General features: G+C 37.2%; 1 protein-coding gene, 1 long non-coding RNA gene and 1 pseudogene across 2 annotated transcripts in view; 1 reads left to right on the top strand and 2 right to left on the bottom strand.

The window, feature by feature from the left end:
• Positions 1-18,405, bottom strand: part of LOC132001891 (uncharacterized) — a 93,140-nt gene that overhangs the window by 46,551 nt on the left and 28,184 nt on the right. The window lies entirely within an intron of this gene.
• Positions 1-18,405, top strand: part of IL23R (interleukin 23 receptor) — a 57,550-nt gene that overhangs the window by 10,556 nt on the left and 28,589 nt on the right. The window contains exons 5-6 of the mRNA XM_059376837.1: positions 12,996-13,156; positions 17,890-18,035. Of these exons, the coding sequence (XP_059232820.1) occupies positions 12,996-13,156; positions 17,890-18,035 (307 nt within the window). The remainder of the gene's footprint in view (positions 1-12,995; positions 13,157-17,889; positions 18,036-18,405) is intronic.
• Positions 7,639-7,950, bottom strand: LOC132001886 (large ribosomal subunit protein eL42-like; annotated as a pseudogene).

Raw genomic sequence — 18,405 nt, forward strand, 5'->3', positions numbered from 1 at the left:
GTTTAGGCAAATTGGTCAGCCTCTCCAAACTGTCTTTCTTTTACCTTCAAAATGGGCATAACAATAGAACCTAATGCACAGGGTTTTTTCTAATAATTTCAGTGGAATTTAGCTTTTAAAGCATGTAGCATGGGGCTAGGTCCACCGTTAGCATTATTTCATGGAAGCCATTAGTTATTAATAATGATCTCCAAATCTTTCTTTTAACTTTTTTTAAAAAGATTATTATTTATTTATTTGACAGAGAGAGAGAGATCACAAGTAGGTAGAGAGGCAGGCAGAGAGCAGAAAGCAGGGTCCCTGCTGAGCAGAGAGATGTCTCTATAGTTGACCATCTTTTCTGGTTTTTCTGAGACTAAGGAAGTTCCCAGGACACAAGACTTTCAGTTTTAAAACTGAAAGTAATAACTGAGTAAAAGTGATCATTTTCTACTTGGAGTCCAGAGGGCTTTGAGGAAATACTCTTTTGTTACATTTTTAGAATAACCAGACCTCAAGAGCTAAAATGACCAAGCAGCCAAAATCTCTTAAGTTTTATGCTTAAACAAATAGTTGACCATAAAAGTTGTACTACTATGTACTAAATGAAATTGGGAAACATGTATGCTCGTTCAGAAATGGCAAAATAGGAAAAGGTTGATAAGAAAAAAATCCCCTTCCCTCCAATGTACATAGCTGAATTCTTTCTTTGTTACATTTAAACTATATTCACGTATATTAGTCTGTTTTGGAATCCTCTGTTAGTGTTAAAGTTGGAAATGAAACCATTAATTGAAAAAAAAAAAAAGATTAAGTTGGTCACCCATCCATGTTTCTCATTTTGTTTAGTTTGTTGTTGTTTTTTTTTTTTTAAAGAATGCTTTCAATGGTGTATTTGAGATATACTTTTTTTCCGTTTGTTTAACTCTCAAAAAATTTCCCAAACTACTTATTTTTTAAAAAGCATTTATGGAACCTTACTATTTACAAGCATTCAGCCACAAGCTTTATATGTGCTACTTCATTTAATCCCTTACACAACCTTGTGAGGTACATATGATTATTTTTCTGATTTTTTTTTTTAAGATTTTATTTATTTATTTGACAGAGAGAGATCACAAGTAGGCAGAGAGGCAGGCAGAGAGAGAGAGAAGAGGAAGCAGGCTCCCTGCTGAGCAGAGAGCCCGATGCGGGACTCGATCCCAGGACCCTGAGATCATGACCCGAGCCGAAGGCAGCGGCTTAACCCACTGAGGCACCCAGGCGCCCCTATTTTTCTGATTTTTGAAGACAAAGTGACTGAGTCTCCGTGGGGTTAGACAATACATCCAGGGTCACACAGCTAGAGAGGGAGAGGCGGGATTTGAACTTGGGCAGGCTTGACTGCCTTCTTCCCAATTCAGTTATTTTCTACTGATATGGTGTGGGAACCAGACCACAGGGCATGTTTGAAAGATGATAACCAGGTCTCATCACAGTAGAAGAGAAAAATCTTCCAATATTGCTCTCTTTCTCTCCACCTGTGACATACTCAGAGTAATTTTAATTAAGTGAAACAAAAAAGGTAAAACCTTTTTGTTCAAGAAATTCTGTGTAAAAACTAGGCAAAGTCTGCAGTCATCAGCTACATGCCACAGGCAAGATGCTAACACCTTTCATTCTAAGAAGGGATTACACAGAGGCAAGCCTGGGTATCAAAGAAATGACGGAAACATGGATATTAGGCATAGGTTGTGTTGTCAGGTGCACTACATCTTCAATCCTCAACTCCACCTTGTAAAGTAACTATTATTACTGTCCCCACTTTACAGTGCTCATATAACCACTCCAAAGTCACTTGGCCAAGATGGCAAGAGAGCTGGGTTCTAACACACATCTGAGACTTAACCACTACCCTTTGCCTTTGACTTAACCACTAGTCCTTTTGACATGCAAAGAGGACACAAGGACAAGAAAACTCAAGAGTCTCTTTATAAAGTCAACTTTAGAAATCTGAAAATGAAGGCAGTATGGAAGCACCCCCTGCAATGGAAGCTCACAAAAAAACTAGATAGTGCCTGATTTAGAGAGAAAGCATGGCACCTTGAGGATTTTTGCTATCTCCTGGAACTTTTACTACCTCATGGGTCCGCTGATCTTCATTGATTAGTTTCTTTCTTTCTTTTTTAATATAACAGCTTCATAGAGTATAATTCACATACCATATGATTCACCTTATTTTAAGTATAGCATTCAATGATTAGTCACAGAGTTATGCCACCATCACCACAATTTTAGAACATTTTCTTATGCCAAAAGTAAACACTATCCATAGTAATCACTCAATTTCCCTCAACTTTCCCATCCTGAGGCATCTACTGGGTATTTGCCTACTCTGGACACTTCATACAATGTGTGGTCTTTTTTGAGTGGGTCTTTCATTCAGCACAAGGATTTCAAGGTTCATCCGTGGTCTAGCAGGTATAAGTACCTCATGCCTTTCTATGGTCAAATAATGTATGAATATACCACATTTACTTTATCCATTCATTAGCTGATGGACATCTGGGTTGTTTCCACTTTTTGGCTATTATAAGTAATGCTTCTGAGATATTCATGTACAAGATTTTTGGTAGACATAGGTTTTCACTTCTCTTGGGCATGTTCTTAGGAATAGAATTGCTGGGTCATGTGTTAATTCTGTTTAATGTTTTGAGGAACTGCCATACTGTCTTATAAAACAGCTACATTCCCATCAGAAGTATATGAAGATTCCAACTTCTCCACATTCTTGCCAACTCTTATTTTTATCTTATTGGTTATTGCCAACCTAGTGGATATGAGTTAATTCTTTCAGGTCCCACTTACTTGCCAACTCAGGTTCCAGACAATGAAATTGCATTATAAATTTGGAACTGGCATACCACAATTTGAGAAGATATATTTGTTGAACAAAAATTTGCCAACCACCACCTAATTCCCTATTTTGTATCATTAAAAAAATTCTCCAAATATTTTGACTGTTTATTATAGTTTCTCTTAAAATCCATTAATTGCATTCAGTTTCATATGTTTAAGTTATTTACACATGGGTTTTTTGAGAAATACATCTAGCTTATAAAGTGAGAAATACCTGTAGCAGTTATGAGTATTGAGATTGTTCTCGGTACTCAAAAGGTCACCTTTAAAGTGGTAAGAATACATTTATTAAAAGAGCATGCTTTCAGAACTATCCATTGGAAAGAACAGAGAGTTTCAAGTTTTACTTTGGATTTCCAGTTCTGAGATTTATCAGTTCGTTGTCTTTTCTGATGCAAATAGCAGAAAACCCAAATGCAATGACTTAAACAGACCAGGTTTTACTTATATCAAGCCATAGTGGTAGGAATTACAAAGCTGGCATGATATTCCAAAGGCTTTTTCCACCTTTCTCCTCTACAAGTTTTACTGTGTTGACCTAAATCCTCAGAAGCTGCACCTCTGGGCAGTTCCAAGCAGGAAAAGTGGTGAAGGAAAAATAACATCCCCCCCCCCCACAGACTTCCATGGCATCCCATTGGGTTACATGTCTACTCTATCTGGATGGGTACTTAGGAGAAGAGTATGGTTGCTAGAATCTAGTACTATCATCTAACAGTATCTGACATAATTTCTATCTGTGTGATCTTGGAAAAGTTATTTAGCTTTGCTGAGCCATAGCTTCCTATGAAATGAGGATAATACCATACTGGGTTCCAAAGTTTATAAGAACACAAACTATAAAAAGTGTATTGCAAATAGTAAATGCTTAAAAACAACAACAAAAAGGCAGAGTATTTTGGCAACACTCAAGGCTGACATCCTAGGCTTGTTTGATTTGTTCTTACATCAAAACTGACTGATCTGGGTGAGGAGATTAACATAAGGCCATTAAAAATGATCATTTATAAGATTTTATAAACAATAATTTTATTTACATTATTTCCAAGTAATAGTTATTGTAAGTAGATGAATATCTAGAAAGAGATGTTTAATGTACTCTAAAAGCAAGACTTTCCTGGAAAAAATAATAAAAATTACAAGTAAGACTAATTTTTTAGCTGTTGTGCCTATGTCAAAGGAAAACTCCACATATTCATTCAGACTAGAAATGTAAACTCAATATGGGCAAGAATTTTTGTTCACTTCTGTTATCACTTGAGCCTCAACTAGGGCCTGCTGCATTGTAACTGCTCAATTAATATTTATTGAGTGATTATTCCAATAAGTAGGAATAGACATTTCCCACATTCTCCCTTCACAGTCTAGTTAAATAATAATAATACAAAGTCTTACATATTAGAAAAACTTTTTAACAGTATTTCTGAAATATAACAGTAAATTATAGTCAAACTCAGACAAACTTAACCCAAATTCCGAATTAAATCCAGATTAATGTAATTTTATCATATTTTAAAAAGGACGTAAAAGATGTGAAGGATTAGCATAAAAACGAACATTCTCCTGTAGCAAATTCAAAGAAAGAGCTCCTCTAAGACAAATTGGAAAAGGGAATAAATATCTGTTCATCTTATAGTTAATTAAAAACACACCAATGAGTTGAAAAAAATTAGAGAAAATAAAGTTAATTTTTATAACCATCAAAAAGATCTTTCCCCCCAGAAAAAAATCTGTGGTTGAAATAGTTTAAAAAGGTTATTCTAGATCCTTGGTTCTCAGGGTGTTTTCCACTTTGGCAGATAGGTATAGAGATCAGCATTTGCAAGGTTTCACTTCCAACCCATGTGGTTCTGTTTTCCAGTAAAATCACATATACAGAAGAGGTATTTTACCTCAGTCCACCCACCGTGTTCCACTAGTGGCAGAAAGGTGGTATTCCCTCCACTGCAGCCTATGGGTCCATCAGGGCTTCTCTACTGGTGTTGGGTTAAGTTGTGAAAGAAAGGAATTATATCTGTGTTGCTACAAAAGCTTTCTTTCTCCCTAGTATCTTTTTGGTAATCCCACCAGCAGAATTGCACAGCAATTCACACACCCTCCTCTACCCCTCTGTATTTTGCTATATATCAATAAGTGGTGATAGGAGAAACCAAAGAAGAAACTCTGCTAATAAACATCTACCTACTATTGTCTCTTAGCCTCAACAGCTTCATGTAAATATGTTCTTTATCTTGGAAATTCTTGCAATGTCTATTGCAGTGTCTTCTACTCAATAAATACTTGTTGAATAAAAATGAATGCACGATGGCCCTTCATTCCATTCCATTCAAGCTAATTTAGCAAATATTTATTTAGCATTTTGTGACTTCTCATTACCATGTTAAATTCTAGAGATTTTTTTTGTAGATAGGCACCATCTCTTTGCATGACAAGGTCATAAACTTATTAGAATAACACCAACGATGGAATTTTCAGGCACTGTGAGAGATCAGTAAGGCAATTATTTTTAGATGAAATATCATTTTAGACCCTCTAGGTCAATTGCCTATTCTGTCAGTTCATAAGTTCTGCTTGTTTGGGCCATTTCTACTTCTCCTCCATATGCATATTCCTAATAAGCAGAAAGAGTTCCTAGGCATGATTCTAAATATTCTGAAGACTGTGATCTTATATTTCAGTAATTCTTTTAGGACCTAATAAGCAGTTCATGTTTTTAGGAAAAGCTAATTCTGACTGGGGACAAACACTGGGGACAAACACAAACTTACTGACTGATGGGACTTTGTACTAATGACCATTAATCTCAATGGGCCCAGATAGCCATCCACAATCCTGCCACCTATCACTGGCCAAGTCATTCACCCACTAAGTCAATAATTATTTCATTACTTTTTCCTCTCATTTCTGGTCTTCGGTGTCTTTTCTCCCTCCTCATTCTTTATTAATGACCTGCTTTCTAATTTCACTGAGAAAATGGGAGCAATGAGAAATACCATAAATCTCCTCCATCTACTGATGCATTAACATCTGACCCAAATACTTGGTCTTCCTTTCTACTACTGTGGATGAACTGCAGTTGCCCTGAGGCCAACTCTCCACCTCATGTGCTAGATCTTACCCCTCCTGTCTCTTGGAGGACACTGCTCCAACAATTTTCCTCTCTTTTTTTCTGCATGGTCACCTTTTCTATCTTTACTGGATCATTCCCACCAGCTTTCAAACAAGCTTCAGCATCTGCCCTCTTGAAAAATGCAAAATTTCTTGGTCCTTCCTCTCTCCACTACCTTATCTCTCTGTTCCTCTTTGTGGCAAAACTCAAGGAGTTGTCTGTATTTTCTGTCTCTACTTCCTCTCTCATCTTTAACCTAGTTTAGTCAAATTTTTGCGGTAGACTGAGACAGGTCTTATCAGTGTCACTGGCAACTTCCCCATTAGCAAATCCAATGATTTCTCTCAGTCCTTATCTTTCTTATCAGGAGCATTTAATTAAGATTTTCACTTCCTTCTTTTGGCGTGGAGGACACTGCTGCCTTTTGATTCTCCTCCAAACTTCCTGAACACTTTTTCTTAGACTCTTTGGCTGTTGCCTCTTCATTTCTAGTAAAGTAATAGGTCCCCATAGCTTTATTCCCAGGATCTTCTTTTATTTCTATCTATACTCATTACCTAAAAGACATAACGCAAATTCAAAGTGTAAAACTTCGCAATTTACCTCGTTTCGACATCTCCTCTGTCCACAGCTACCATATATCTAACATCTTATTCAACACTCTCTCTTAGACATCCAAAAGCCATCTCTAAGCCAACCTGTTCAGTACCAAATACCCTTTTCCTTTACTCACACTGCATTCCCCTTCTCAGTAAATGGCAACTCCATCTTCATATTATTTAGGTCAAAATCACTGGAGTCCTCCTAAATTCCTCTCCACCATGCCCTTAACAAAATTAATCAGCAAAACCTATCATATTTGACCTCTTCTTACTACCTACTTTGCAACCCTGAGCCAAACAATATCATCTCTTATGCTGAGTTTGTAGAAGAACTTCCTAAATGTGCCCTAGCCTCCACTTTTGCGGTTATTATCCTACAGTTATTATTATACAAGTAGCTGCAGTAATTCTTTTCACATGCACCTCAGATCATGTCACTCCTCTGCTCAAAACTTCCCATTTCACTCACAGATCAAAGCCAGAATCCTTCAATGGCTCTGTGTGACCTTATAATAACTTTGAAATTCCCCTCCTCCAGACTCTCTGATCTCATGTTTAATCCCTTTCTATCAGTCTTGCCTAAACCAAACATCACTGATGTCATTGCTGTTCCTTGAACAGGACAAGCAAGATTCTGAGTCATTGAGTATCTCTAGAATGCTCTTTCTCTAGAAAGGAGGAAAGTCACCTTCCTAGACATGCCTTCCTCATCTTCACCTTCCAAAAAAAAAAAAAGAAAGAAAAAAAGAAAGAAAAAGAAAAAAATCCCCACTCCTGCTTCAAGCACTTCCTACTCCCTTTTTGCTTTATTTTTTTTCTAAACATTATCACCACGTGGCATATCGTTTCCACCAGAATGCGTGCTCCATGAAGGCTAGGACTTTACCTGTTGTATTTTGTTTGTTTTCAAGCACAAACTGCCCCACAAGAGGAATTTCACTGCTGGCACTAGTTTATTTTCCTCTTAAAAGACAAACTGCAAACAAATGAAGTAAATATAACCTCAAGATTTTATTGTCTTCATGATAAAACAAAATACGAAGTTTAGAACTATATCACTTGACCCTTTCTCTTATCTCCTGTCAATACAAAATGCTTGCATCTCTTAACAACCAGCATTCTCTTAGATCTGCAGTTGGGCTCAACACATGCAAGTCTCAGCATAATCCTCTTTGTAGTTTTAGCCTTTTTCCGGAAAATCAGCCTAGTCGGCCCACCATAACCACTCTGCTTCCTTTCATAAGGCTGCTTTCCCAGGCCTAAAGAGAATCTTTGCCTTTCTTGTACTGTGTCACTTTTGTGGGGCTGGTGCTTGCCATACTTCTTGCAGAAAGTCCGATGGGTTTTAGAAACGTTCTCCATGTTTGTGAAAGTGCTATAGGCTCAGAAAGAAAGAATGAGAGGGACATTTATCTGTTTTGTCCATTGTTGTACTCCCAGTGTCTTAAGTAGTGCTCAGACCATAGTGAAAGTTAAATAAATATTTGCTGAATGAGTGGCTAAATAAATAGAAAATACCATTCACCATTATTACCATAGATTGGCAGTGTTTACTGAAAATCTATTAAAAACAGCTAGGGCGAGGAAACTTCGGAGACATATAAATCATGCTGATTTCCTTCAACAAATAATCCGTTATGTGTTAATAAGCACACAGAAACCAGAAATAGAAATAAGAAATTTGAAAACTTTGCAATATACAGTTTCATGTAAAAATTGCCCCAAAGTTATAGTCATTCATTCATTATTACTAGTTCTTCATCTAAAACAGTGTTTGTGATCTAGGTGCTAATAAGAAGTTAGACTTTAAAAGCAGAATTAAATTACCTGATAACTATGGTTAATGTCGGTTTAAGAATATATTTCCATTTTGACTGTGGTCTCAATATAAAAGATAAAAGAATTAGCCACAAACCAAGGACATACATGTGGTTTTCTGTAACTGGAAAATACTCAGAGATGCCCTACTTGCTACTTACTATATTTGCCATCTTCTTATTTTCACATTTGAAATTTTATTGAGCATGAGTTTAGCATACCTCGAAACAAACTCTCTGTAATTTATTTACATTCCATCTTATTTCAAAAGAAATATAAGGGAACTATGCAAACATCTGAATTTAATGGAAGGATTTGATTTCATATACAAGTAATACAAAAGAAATTTTGCTTGTTGAAATATAACAGCTTTAAAGATTTCATTTGTATTCTTTAGAATGTGTAAATCTTATCATAAATAACTTTTAATTCAAAATAATTATTGTGTGTTCAATAAGCTCTTTATTGCATGTGAAACCACCTGCTCCATGCTTCCTTCTCTCACTCACTTATTATTCATGATCACAATGATGTTATTCTGTTGTCAGATGAGTAAACCGAAGTACACTGAGGTTAGGTAACAGGCTCCAAGTCCCACATTTTATCAAGGGGCAGAGCTGGGATTTGAACCTAGGTTGTTGTTTTTTTCTAAAACCCATGCCCTGAGGTTTTCATCATTATGACATGTCCTTGTCCTAGCCTGGTGCTCATAGTGATCTCCCTGCTGCTAAAAGGAAAGAGGTAGCATTGGAAACTATACACTGAGGGTTAAAAACCTGAGCTGAACTAGAGTAGTTACTGCCACCTCCATGCCATGTAGACTCCTCACCCTTATCCACATTATTCCTGTCAGCCTTAAAGAGATTCCTTGGTTGCCTGCTGAGCTTCTCCTGCTCTGGTGGTGGCTTTAAGTTTAAAAATACAGATATATAAACTCTATAGTATTTTGATTCATAAATGCATTTATCGCATGGTAGAGTGAGGCTGGTCTCTCTTTTCCTCCCTTGAGTTCTGTGTCTCAGCAAACATGCCACTCTAGAGTCTAACAGATCATAGTGGCTGGCAAGTTATAATCCTGGCTGGGATACTGTGGGGCTGGAGAAATTGGGGGAGTTGCTGAATAGATGCATAGATTAATAGGACCTAAAGCGTGCACCCGTAAAGGTGAAATGATTGTGATTTTTAAACTCTTCCTTCCACATAAATCCTATCAAGTCAGTCCCCCAGGACAGAAAAAAGTTGATGGTATTAGATAAAGAAACCCAGCTGTGCTTGCCTAAGCAGCACAAATACTATAATTGGAACAGTGCAGAGAAAGCGAACATGACCCTTAATCGAAGATGACATACAAATTTGTGAAGCCTTTCTATTTGTCAAATATAAGAATTTAGGGTACTTGTCTTTTCACCTTTGTTCAAATTCCAAGGTTGTTTCCCTCCAAGTTAATAGATCTATATTGTTAGGTTTCACAATGTAATAAAATTAACATAGGAATCTACAAGTAATATACCAAACAGATAATATAGAGCTAAGGCTTAGACCCTGGCCATAGCTATCAAAACAGGAACAAAAGATAAGAAAATAATAGTTAAAGAAATACTTCACCTTCTATGGTTGGCTCTTAAGTGATGGAGGAAAAGTTGTTAAAATGGCAAACCAAGGACATCAGAAAGGCAGCATACTGTTGACAATAATGGAGAAATGGGCAAGAAGAATATATGATTCAGTTATAAATATGCTATAGTTCTGTTCTCAGGCAGATATACAAATGCAGCTGCTCCCAGTGAGAGTACAGATATTCAGTATTTTATGTGTGGAATGTTTGTCCATTGTTGTCACTGGACCAGGAAGTTGAGTGAGCTGAAAGAACAGTAAGCACCAACAGACTGACCCTCACTGTGGTGGGGTTAGAGGAGTAGAGAGGGCAACCCAAGTGGAGGGCTAAAGAAGGAAAGACGTCACTAAGCATGTGTGAGAAAAAGATGTAGGCTCTTTCACTCAGAAGGCAGGATCTGGGTACCCAAAGGAAGCTAAGACTTGTAAGTTTTCAAGAGGGATGACTGCTACAAAGAGGATTCGGAGGATTTCACCTTGGAAAGGACACCGTTTTAGAAGAGTATTTTCATGGGAAAAGTGAAGACAGAAGTCACAACAAAAAGCTTAAAGAACAAGTGGAAATTGTAACTTAGATGTAGTTACCAGGATATTGAGAATCTGACTGAGACACTTAAGAAAAGGAAATCAGAAGAGTTCATAGTTCAAAGGGTTTAAGAAATTCAAACTTAGTGAAGTCTAGTGAAAACCACTTTCGTGTTATGAATGGATCTGAGTACAGATAATGGTGTTTAAGAGTCTGAGGTGGCTCTCTGCAAATTTTCCTCATGAATTCTAAACCAACTGAGAGAAATAAAAAAGCCAATAGGTGAAAACAGAAATATAAAAATAGTTATGTCTAAATATTTTAAAATATATATTTAAATAATGAAGCATTTAAAATACTTTATAATATTTATTACTGAAGAAGCTTGTTAATGGAGAGCATGGCTTTGGTATGTGGCAAAAGTAAACCTTCTAAACTGATCTTCCCAGAATAAACAGAGTTACTTCCGTTGCCCTCAATCACAGCCAGTATTAAACAGCTGCACAACCCCACTTGGGGACCAACTCCTCTAAATCTTATAGTTTATTAGAGAAGACCAGAAAAGATAATTCCTGTGGTCTCCTGACTCCCAAGGGAAAATGGGAGAGAGGAAGGGACTGTGAGGTGTACAATCCAGTTCTTCATTAGTAGAATCAGGTCTATCTTCAAGAAGGATGAGGGAAGGAGGGACAGAGGAGAACAGAGGAGTTTTGAGAACAGTTTCTCCTCACAGAAACCAGAAGAAAAGGGAAGAAACATTTCCCAATACTCCCCTCACCACTACCTCCAGTCTCTACCCCTTAAAAATATTGTGGAGTAGAAATTTTTAAGACTGATTGATTAAGTAATCTCTCCACCCAATATGGGGCTCCAACTCAGGACCCCCAGATCAAAAGACACATGTTCTACTGACTGAGCCAGGCAGGTGTCCCAGAAATTTTTTAACAGATACAACAGAAAGGCTCAAACTTGCTAACAAAAGCCAATGAAACTAATAAAATTTAAAATTTTAGCCTTAACAAATAACATTTGAAAATTCACTAAGTTAAACTGGCTGATTAGAGATTCTCACTCATTCCATTATAAAAGCTTAGATAAATATAATTTGAAGTGATGATTTAGTAGCTCTATTTCTCACTCCAAACTGTGCTTCTCCCCTCTATCTTCATCTTCTTTGGCAGCAAATGACTTCCTTTTTGCCTTACCTAATCAGCCACCAGATCCAGCCAGTGCTCATTTCAAAGTCCACAGGAAGTCTTTCTGATCTTGTCTACTTCAAGTTATTTCTTGCACATTCATGCTCCAGAGAATTAACATGCTGAACTTTCTTGAAAATGGCATGCCACTTCAGTTATTTGTTTTACAACATGCCGGGGGTGGGGGTTGTTATTGTTTATTTGTTTTTGTTTTTTTCCCCTGAAGGTTGGTCTTTCTCTACCCCATCCAGATCTCTCACCCTATCCTGATCCTTCAAGCCATTCTTACCCCTCACTCTATACCTGGTAGAAATGTCAACTCAAAGCCCATGTACTGAGCTCCTATGCAATGCTCCTTCCCAGAGGGTACTCATTTATTTCAAGCTCAGTCTAGAGTCAACTTATCCTGTAGGCATAATGCCCAGGACCAATGATATCTTTAGGAGTCCATGAAAATGCTTAATTTCATTTAAAATCAGAAGAAAAGGGGTATCTAGGTGGCTCAGTGCGCTTAGCGGCTGCCTTCAGGTCGGGTCATGATCCCAGGATTCTGGGATAGAGTCCTACATTGGGCTCCTTGCTCAGTGGAAACCTCCTTCTCCCTCTGCTTGTGCTTGCTCTCACTCCCTCCCCTCCCCATGTCAAATAAATAAATAAAATCTTCAAAAAATATATAAATGAAATAAAATCAGAAGAAAAAAACCATTAGGTCAAAGAAAATGTTTTAAGATGTAATATTGATATATTTGCTTTTATATCAACAGTCATAGAACATAACCTATATGAACATATATATGTATCTATATAACTATACACATATGTTCTATTTTTTTCTGGGTAGAAGAATCAATCCATAAAGGCAAAAGGACGTAAGACTCATGAAAGTCATAGTCTGGCCCTGAAGAGTCTTGAATTTATTTTTTAAAATTTTCAAAATTAAATAAATTTTGTATTCTGAAATCAGGCTAAAAAAGTAGTATGAAAAAATTGAGGAATGGGGCACCCAAGTGGCTCAGTTGGTTAAGCGGCTGCTTTCGGCTCGGGTCATGATTCCAGGGTCCTGGGATCAAGCCCCACATCGGGCTCGCTGCTCATCAGAGAGCCTGCTTCTCTCTCTCCCGCCTCCCTGCTGCTCTGCTTACTTGTGCTCTCTCTCTAGCTCTCTGTCAAATAAATAAATAAAATATTTTTAAAAATTGAGGAATAGCTCATTCAAACCAAACATAACTGTCATCACAACTTTTTTTTTTAAGTTTAGAGACAGAAGAAGAGCAACAATATCTTTCTTCAAGTTGTATTAACATCTCTACTGATTCATTGCAAGGTGGCAAGAAATATTTGGTTTGGGTCCAAGCTGCAAATGCATTGGGCATGGAGAAGTCAAAACAACTGCAAATTAATCTGGATGATATAGGTAAGAATGAGAAATTAATATGTCTTTACAACTAAACAACTCATTTGTACTGACCTAGTCAAACGAAGTCTAGCTCTGAAAGGAGTTCCCCCAAAGGTCCTGCAGGTCATGATACAGAAAACAAGAACTACCCAGCCTGAGACAATTCAAAGATAAGTACGGCTACCATTTTGTTGCATATCTTTCCAGTCTTATTTCTACATGGATGCATGTGGTTTTACACATATTTATTGAGAACTTCTTATGTTCAAGCATTGTTCTACGGGCTAGGGATAATAAGATAAGCAAGATATCTACTGTCCTAAATATCTTGCAATCTACCAGGGAAGATGGAAAGAAACAAGGATTATAATAAACTATGATAAGTCTTACACTGTGAGAAGTATAGCATACTAAAGAATTCTATTGTATATACTATTTTGGAAGTTGTGGGGTTTTTTTTAAGTTTTACAAAAAACATAAAAAATGGTGAATTATGTGGACGTCTCTGTTTTTACCAGCCAGGTTTTGCTTCAGATACTTTAGAACTTCCCTTCTAAAACTTATAAATACTTCTATTTTTTGAATCTACAATATTATTATTATTTTTTTAAAGATTTTATTTATTTATTTGACAGAGAGATCACAAGTAGGCAGAGAGAGAGAGAGAGGGGCAAGCAGACTCCCCACTGAGCAGAGAGCCCGATGCGGGGCTCGATCCCAGGACCCTGAGATCATGACCTGAGCCGAAGGCAGAGGCTTAACCCACTGAGCCACCCAGGCGCCCCTACAATATTATTTTTAATGAATGTCTTTAATCACTCTTTTATTGTTGGAAATGTAGGCTGTTTTCAAATTTTCACCATTATAAACTATAGTACCATGAATAACCTTTTGGATAAATTTTTTTTTCTTTTTTAAGATTTTATTTATTTATTTTTAAGAGAGTCAGAGATAAAGTGTGTGCAAGCATGGGTGGGAAGGGGAGAAAGAGGGGGAGAAACAGACTCCCCACTAAGCAGGGAGCCCAACTCAGTTCCATGCCAGGACGCCGAAATCATGAGCTTAGCCAAAGGCAAGTGCTCAACCAACTGAGCCACCTAGGCATCACTGGTATTTTTTTTTTCCCTTAAGATAAATTCCAAAAGGTAATTGCTCCTGAGTTCTTTAGAGCTACATCCCAGTCCTAAAGCCAAAGTTCAGCCAAAGAGCACCAAGTGAATCACCCTCTATTTGGACATCCTAGTACCAATTATTTCTGTTTTTATCGTTAAGGATGATTTCAGTTAAGCTCATATTTATGGAGCGCTTTCTTTTTTTTTTTTTTAAAGATTTTATTTATTTATTTGACAGAGAGAGATTACAAGTAGGCAGAGAGGCAGGCAGAGATAGAGAGGAGGAAGCAGGCTCCCTGCTGAGCAGAGAGCCCGATGCTGGACTCGATCCCAGGACCCTGAGATCATGACCTGAGCCGAAGGCAGCGGCTTAACCCACTGAGCCACCCAGGCGCCCTATGGAGCACTTTCTTAAGTGTTAACTGCTTTTACAAAAATTACCTCATTTAACCCCCCAAACAACCCTATTTTGTAGAAGAGACTGTAATTTCTACTTAAGGGAATCAAGGCTTGGTGGCATTATAAATTTTGAGACTGTGGAGCTAGGAAGCTTCAATTCCAATATCCTCATCTTCTATCCTCAGTCTTTATTTAAAAGCATGGTATGTGTCTGACAACTTCCCTGCTGATTAGTGATTTAGGGGATGTGACACCTTTTGCGGTACAACATGGGTATCCTTTGGGGACCACTGGGGTCTTCCACTGGAACTAATATCTCAACTTCTGCTTCAACTAAACTCAACTATTCCAGCTAACAGGTTTGGTTGAAAAGTCTGTCCCTATGCTCTGAATATTGGATTTGAAAACAAACACTGCTGACTATGATGATGTAGTCCACAATGTATAGTTCTCTTGACCATGGTGCACCTGTTTTTGTAAATTTACAGTTTGAGGTAGGATGCCATAAAATTCCCTTTTCTTAAAACAAGGTCCCCTCAATGGATTAAGGGTGTTTAGAGGCTACCATGTCCTGTATCACTTTGGCAATATCATCTTTTAGAACTAAATTATTTATTACTAGTATCACTGCTATTAATATCATTGTGATCTTACTATCATCACATCCATTTATTAAACGCCTACAGTGTTCCAGACAATTAACATGTAAATCACACTTAATTCTGGAAACAATCATACATGGTACTACTGTACCCGTTTTACAGATAAAGAAAGAGATAAATAATTTGCTCAAGATCCCACAGCTAGTAAGAAGGAGAGCCAGATTTTATTGCAGACTTGCTGTCTTGTGAAGAAGGTTAATCACCACCCTTTCTCCCACAAAGGGAAAATCTCATCTGGCTACCACTTTCAAATCTGACTTCTCACACTGTGGACCAGAAAGCCTCTTGTTTGGAGTTGTTATTCCACCTCTTTTTTTTTGTTTTGTTTTGTTTTTTCTCTAAATCTCAAAACAAACTCTTAGAAACTCAGGTAGAAAAACATAGGTTGACTGTGTAGGACACTCCACCCAACAAAGCTACCAGATAATTAATGGATGAGCTATATTCATTTGTCACACTTTTAAGAATAAGACATTGCAAGTTAGATAAATGAACTGTTCTATGAAACTGGGGGCAGATGATTCCCCTGAGAACAATTTCCACAAAACAGCTACAGGGCTGGGCTTTAATTAAGTTAGATGGCTGGGTTGAAAGGCAGGCCTGAGCTACTAGTGCAGTAACACTGTGCCAAAGGGACTGTGAGAGGTGTGCCTCAGCTTCTGTGGAGAAATAAATGCCAGTGCAGAAAGTGCAGTGTCTTCTAGCTGCCATTTTGAAAGTTAATTCTCACATAGGTAAATATATGTGGACATTTGGACATCTATTTGGACATCCCAGTACCAATTATTTCTGTTTTTATCATTAGGGATGATTTCGGGTAAGCTCATATTTATGGAGCAGAAGATACCAAAAGACTATAAATCCAGTACTTCATTTCAATACAAGTGAAGACTAAACACATGATATCTATGATGAATTTGACAGTTTTTTAAAAACCTAACATACGATGGGAATGTTTGAAACCTAAGCAATGGGAGCAAACGTTCAACATTTGAGTCATTTAACATAGTCAAGTATTTATTACATAGCATGTTTATTTGAAAACATATAAGGTCATGCAAACCTAAAAGCTTAGGTCTCTGTTGCATCGACCTGCCCTGTGCTGACTCTATTTTAAACCTGACTTACTGTTCCATCTGCATTTCTCATAGGACTAAACAGACTTTGCTTCCTCCCTGAAGTATTTCTTTCTGCAGAAGGGTCTCAGGAATGCTTGTGCTACTCTACCAATAAGGCCAGACTCAGAAAAGAGAGGGAAGAGTGGGTGGGTAATTTAGCCTGAGGGTGCTTAAATGGTCCCAATTGGTCTCAGAACCCTGGGAAACAACTTCTCGGACTACAGAAATCTGCAAATACTGATCCTCATTACAAGAAGCCTACACTAGTAAAAGGAAATCAACAGTGGCATTCGGATGATAAAAGTTCAGTGCAGTAATCTCTTTAATTAGACTGATTTTTGTCATTACTTCCTTCCTACGTTAGCTTTAGCTCAAGGATTTTATTATAGTATTATAGGACGGTGCTACTAAACAGCAACTCTTTAATTTTTGTATTTCTCTATAAATCATATACCTGGGCAAATAGTTTTAGATACTAAATCATTAATAATAAAACAATCATATTCCCAAAGAATCCTTTATACCCCTAGAATAAATGAAAAGGAAACTAATCCATAGAGAATATTAAGCTATAATAATGGTCCTTAAAAACACACATATAGGCTCTTCAGTTCTTTGTTAAATAGTAAGTCTAACAAAGTCATGGGTTTTCATTGTTCTGTGGTACACATAGGAGAAATGGGACGTGCCAATGATTTAATTCTGTTCAGACAGAACAAATGTACAAGAATTAATACAATTTAGAAATACAGAAATTCCAGTTACACCTTTACTCCTATAGGGTACAACAAAACTATAGTAACATAACCCAACAGAATTTCACTTTCTTTTTGAAAATTATTATCACAGAGCATGGCAATAATTTATAAAGCCTTAGAGTCTTATGAGACTTGCTTTGTTCAAATCATACTTTCAAGTAGAGATTTATTTTAATAGATAACAAAATAAGTTACCAATAGATTTAATTATTCATATGTTTCCATATGTTTCCCTAAGACACAAGAGAATAAAAATATTATTGTGAAAGGTCTCAATTTAATATCTTATCAAATCAGATTCTCTGAACTAAGTTTAGAATGCAAAACATCATTTTCCCCCTAAATGGATGCAGGAAGAAATAGATATCTCCTTTATCTATTTTTCACTCTCTTTTGTTAATAAGGCCAGACTTTGGAATTTCATCATTTAGGATTATAAGGGAATAGGAGGTGGAGGAAAGGTGGACTATAAGAGTCCCACTTAAAAGAAATAGAAAATAGGTTGAACAGAATTTTACTTAACAGCAGCAGGTTTTGCCTACACAAAAGCTTAGAAAACAAGTGAATATTGTTAATCAGATCATGAAATTGTTTTTTAGTATTTTGAGTTTTAAAACGTCTATTTATTAATGAAAAGATATTGATTTCTCCCAAGGCAAGTTTTAAACTGCTAAGTATTTATTTATTCATTTAATTTTCTAGTGATACCTTCTGCATCCATCATTTCCAGGGCTGAGGATATAAATACTGCAGTGCCCAAGACCGTAATTCACTGGAATAGTCAAACAAAATTTGAAAAGGTTTTCTGTGAAATGAGATACAGGACTACAACAAACCAAACTTGGAAGGTAAGCTAATTTTCACTGTTCTTTAGCACATAAGTGAATGAAAGAAAAGTCAACCTGCAATGGACTTATGATGTTCTATTTCACATGTTTCATCTGTTTGTCTGATACTCAGACCACTCTAGCTTGTTGGGTTTTTTATGTAATCTCGAACCATGGCCCCAAGATCAAGAGTTGCATGCTCTGGGGCGCCTGGGTGGCTCAGTGGGTTGGGCCACTGCCTTTGGCTCAGGTCATGATCTCAGGGTCCTGGAATCGAGTCCCACATCGGGCTCTCTGCTCGGCGGGGAGCCTGCTTCCTCCTCTCTCTCTCTGCCTGCCTCTCTGCCTACTTGTGATCTCTCCCTGTCAAATAAATAAATAAAATCTTAAA

Source organism: Mustela nigripes, chromosome 14 (assembly GCF_022355385.1).
Source record: "Mustela nigripes isolate SB6536 chromosome 14, MUSNIG.SB6536, whole genome shotgun sequence".
Lineage (NCBI taxonomy): Eukaryota > Metazoa > Chordata > Mammalia > Carnivora > Mustelidae > Mustela > Mustela nigripes.